General features: G+C 45.7%; 1 protein-coding gene across 2 annotated transcripts; it reads right to left on the reverse strand.

The window, feature by feature from the left end:
- Positions 1–1078: 1078 nt before the first annotated feature.
- On the reverse strand, positions 1079–3415 carry BEX5 (brain expressed X-linked 5). Of its 2 annotated transcripts, none has more exons than XM_003282273.3 (3): positions 3231–3415; positions 2115–2181; positions 1079–1668 (listed from the first exon to the last, which is right to left on the reverse strand). In XM_003282273.3, the coding sequence occupies exon 3, from the start codon at positions 1635–1637 to the stop codon at positions 1302–1304; it is 336 nt and encodes a 111-aa protein (XP_003282321.1). In that variant the 5' UTR covers positions 1638–1668; positions 2115–2181; positions 3231–3415; the 3' UTR covers positions 1079–1301. The 2 variants fall into 2 exon arrangements, with proteins under 2 accessions (XP_003282321.1, XP_030662660.1); XM_030806800.1 differs by lacking the exon at positions 3231–3415 and adding an exon at positions 2707–2891.
- Positions 3416–4252: the final 837 nt, after the last annotated feature.

The raw sequence follows: 4252 nt of genomic DNA on the forward strand, positions 1-4252 counted from the left end.
GGCAAAATGGGGATTCGGATTACTGAAGGCTCCAGAGAAATCGGTGGGTCTTTGTCATCTTTAGGAGTCCAGTACATCTGCAGTGGTAGAAGCCAGTGGAGGGAGCAAAACGCAAGAGAAGAGGAAGATGTGCCTAATAGTTATGGCATTATGCAGAAAAGAAAGCCAGAGTAGCAGATGAATAGAAAAGCATTTACAGTTGAGCATCCCTAATCCAAAAATCCAAAATCCAAGTGCTCCAAAATCCAAGGCTTTTTGAACATGACATGATGCTACAAATGGAAAATTCCACACCTGACTTCATATACACAAACTTTGCTTCACACGCAAAATTATTTAAAATATTGTATAAAATTACCTTCAGGCTATGTGTTTGAGGTGTATATAAAATTAAATAAATTTCATGTTTAGAATTGGGTTTCATCCTCAAGATAGCTCATTATGTACATGCAAATATTTCAAAAACTGAAAAAAAAAAACCAGAAATCTGAAACACTTCTAGTCCCAAGCATTTCGGATAATGGATTTTGAACCTGTACTCATCTGGAAATCAACTGAACTTGCTGATAGGCACTCTCTTTGGAATCTTCCCTAAAAATGAAGGGCACCTGGAGGGCTGGAGCCTTGCATGTGTAAATAGAGCAAGACACAGAGCTCAGTCATTACCTCATTTGATTCCCACAGCAGCCCTCTAAGGCATTTATAATGTAACGTATCTGTAATTATCAGGTACATATTTCTAAATGAGAGATCCATAGGTAATATAAGATTTATATGTCTTTAAACTGTGTTTCAAGTGTTTATTAATTGCCCCCATTTCCTATATAAGTTGATTGGCAAGTTCCTTGCTTCTTACTTTTTTTTTTTCCTGAAACATAGGAAACACATGTATTCACTTTGGAAAAGTGAGAAAAAACAGATAACCAAGAAAAAAATAAAGAAATTTAAAAGTACCAGTAACTATACAACATAGAAAAAGTACATTCTGGTTTTCATTCATTCATATACATATATATATATTTCATATATATTATATATAGTGTGCATACGTACACATCTAAATGAAATAGTCTATCTATAGACTGCTTTTAAATTGCTTTATTAACTTTATAGTATGCAATAAACATCTTTCCATGAAAGCTGATGAAAGTCCTCTTCTGACAGAAAAACTTACAGACTAGGTCAAAATGCAATCTCCAATCAGAAAATTGCAGAAGAATGCCAAAAGGTTCACATTAAAGGTACACCAGGAAAAATGCGAATTTAGAAAGCAGGGATTTTATGATTATTAACCTCAAGATTCAAGGCATAAGGCAAAACTCATCATGATGATCATGGTAAGGGGAGTCCCCTATAAGAATGCGCAGACTGTACCTCAACTGAAGTTCCCTAATTTTCCTCCTTAGCTCTCTCATCTCCTCCATGAACCGTTCCATATCATCTCCATCTCCATCTATCATATCAATGTTATCGACAAGCCTATTGGGCACATCCTCTCCAAAATCCTGGGCAGGTGGAGCCCAAACCCCTCTAACATTTCCTCCAGGCTCCTGGTATTCACCACCTCCTAAAGCGGGGGCTTCATTCTGCGCTGGGGCCTTCTCCACAACTTTGTTTTCCTTGGGGACATTTTCCATGTTGAGTTTTTTTCCTGTTTTTTTTTTCTTCCTAGAAAATAAAAAGCAAGAAGAGGGAATGAATGCTTGCTTGATAGGATTCAGAGTTCCGTTTGGCGAAGGTTTTTCCACCTGAGAAACTTTGTGAACCCTGTAGGGGGCGCCCCAGACCCAGCGCTGCCCCAAAGCCCACCATTTTCCCTGAAAATCCCTTCCCCAGGCCACTCCTACCGCCAAAATGCAGGACGACTTGGAGGAGGGGGACAACCATAGAGAGACCAGACTTCACCTCCCTGGGATCCTAATAAGCTCTCCAGGAGCGCCCCAGATCTCGCCCCTCTACTCCCTTCTTCTCTCATCAGACACAGGGCTGTCATTTTATGAAGACTTTCCTAAGTTTCTCCTGCATTCAACTCGGGCAGGAAGGGCTGTGAGTCACCCAGATTCTGCTCTGATCCTTGATACCCCTACACCAGAGGGCCCCAGGCAACCTCCTACCTTCAGGGATCAGAGGCAGTCTTTCTCTCTTAGCCTTGAAATCGGCTGCACAAAAGCACTTAAAGACCTGCAGACAAATGCGACAATTACCAGGACTGATCTTTTAATCAAAGGACCGGCAATGGGAGTTGATTTAGGGTTCTGTTAGTATTAGCACCTTCTGTTTCTCCTCCATCCTGTCTCACGGCTTCTTTTCCCACCCTGTGACAGGCTATCCCACCTTCCAGAAATAGGTATCAAAGATGATTATTTCCAAAACATTTTAACCTCTTCTTTAGGTGCCCATCTCTACTGTTTCCTCCTACCTGTCATCTAGTTACCCTTTCTGGAATGCAGGCAACCCGCCTGGCGGGGGAGTTAGAAGAGCTTGCTGAATAAATACGTAGTTTATTCACAAATAATTTCAATCTAGGTATCCATCAGGCCCTCTCTCCACCCGATCCCCACTCCCATGCCCACCATTTTATGCATCAAGATGGACGATGAGTGAAGAGGTATGTGGGCATTGCAAACTAGGACCTGCTGCGGTTTCTGCGCTTTGTCATTCTCACTCCAGGATCTACAGGTAGCGCCCACGCTTACACCGACCGACCTGCTGAGACCAAAAACAGTTTCTCGCTCCTCGCCTCTGTCCCTCAGTCAGAAGCTCGCCCGCTCAACTGCGGCAATAGGGACCTGCTTTCCAGACCTAATCTCTGTCCCCCTCCTCTGCAGCAATTCCTCTCCTCGGCCCCCGCAGCCTATCATTTCCAGCTCTAAATGGGTAGAGGGTGAAGAAAAGATACCTAGAAGGCAGGCCTAAAACCTTGGCAGGGTCCGCCCTCCCCACCCCTTGGTTGCCGGCTGCACCTCCCTCCCGCGGACCTGCAGGAAGCAGGCTGTTTCCTTTCAGTCTCCTCCACCGGCCAGACTCCATCAGACGTTGCCCGATGGCCGGCCTCCTAGGAGATCTCAACTGGTACCCATTCTCAATCCGGCCCCCTCGGGAGAGCCTCTCCCCAACCGCTCCATTTCTCGCACTAAAAAGGTGTGTATCTGGAAAGGGTGTGTATCCAGTCCTAGACCCGCTCTGGTCTTTGCCCTCTGCCGCTCCCACACCGGTCAGCGCCCACCAACCTGCCAGGGCTCAGGGGTCAGCTTCACCACTTTCCACCTTTCCTGGGCAGCTGGCTCGCCTGCCTTCAGGGCAACAGAGAGCCTTCGCACAGCCAGCGACGACTACCAGACTGCAACTAGGAGGAGAGACTAATCCATGCATTGGCTCTGGGTCTCCTAAGGGCCACGTCACTGTGAGCTCAGATTTCCAATTACCATTCACACCCGCAGTGCGGCAGGAGGGTGGGGGCGGGACTGTGGGCGGGGCCACCTTTCTCTTCATTCGTGCTTTCTCCACCACTACCACGGGCTACTACCCACCCCTCTATTTTTTTATTTAGCTATCCCCGTGACCAAACGGGTCATAATATTTTGTATTTGGCTTGCCCTGGTTTCTGCTGGAGCTTTTAAAAAATCGCTTCTTCCTCTTCTATGCCCCTAAACGCACACTTCTCTCCCCTTCACGTCCAGCAAGTAAAGCCCTAACAGTCTTGTAGGTCTTGGTCCCAGATTGGAACCCGGAGAAGGGGTGGGGAGCGAGAGGCTAGGAAGTCTGGAAAATAGGCAGGAAGTGGTATTCAAATTTTTTTTTCACTTCAACTACTTTCCTTTTTGTTTGTTTATTTGGGAAGGGGGTTCCTTTTATTTTTCATCAGCATGCATTCATTTTGTTGTTGTTTTTATAACTAGACAATACAATTATTTTCAGTTGAAAAAACAGGATTCGAGTTGTAAAAACATGGCAGTTGTTTCTCCTGCTGAATCATATTATAAATATAAACCTTCCAGAAAGCACTCCCCTCCCTCCTTTAAGGACTTTGAAATAAGGCCGGGCGCGGTGGCTCGTGCCTGTAATCCTAGCACTTTGGGAGGCCGAGGCGGTGGATCACGAGGTCAGTAGTTCAAGACCAGCCTGGCCAAGATGGTGAAACCCCATCTCTACTATAAATACAAAAAGTAGCTGGACGTGGTGGCAGGCGCCTGTAATCCCAGCTACTCGGGAGGCTGAGGCAGGAGAATTGCTTGAACCTGGGCGGCAGAGG

This window comes from Nomascus leucogenys, chromosome X, assembly GCF_006542625.1.
Source record: "Nomascus leucogenys isolate Asia chromosome X, Asia_NLE_v1, whole genome shotgun sequence".
NCBI lineage: Eukaryota > Metazoa > Chordata > Mammalia > Primates > Hylobatidae > Nomascus > Nomascus leucogenys.

Excerpts from the sequence above, each read along its gene's own strand:
- BEX5 (XM_003282273.3), bottom strand. The coding sequence starts at position 1,637 with ATGGAAAATGTCCCCAAGGAAAACAAAGTTGTGGAGAAGGCCCCAGCG.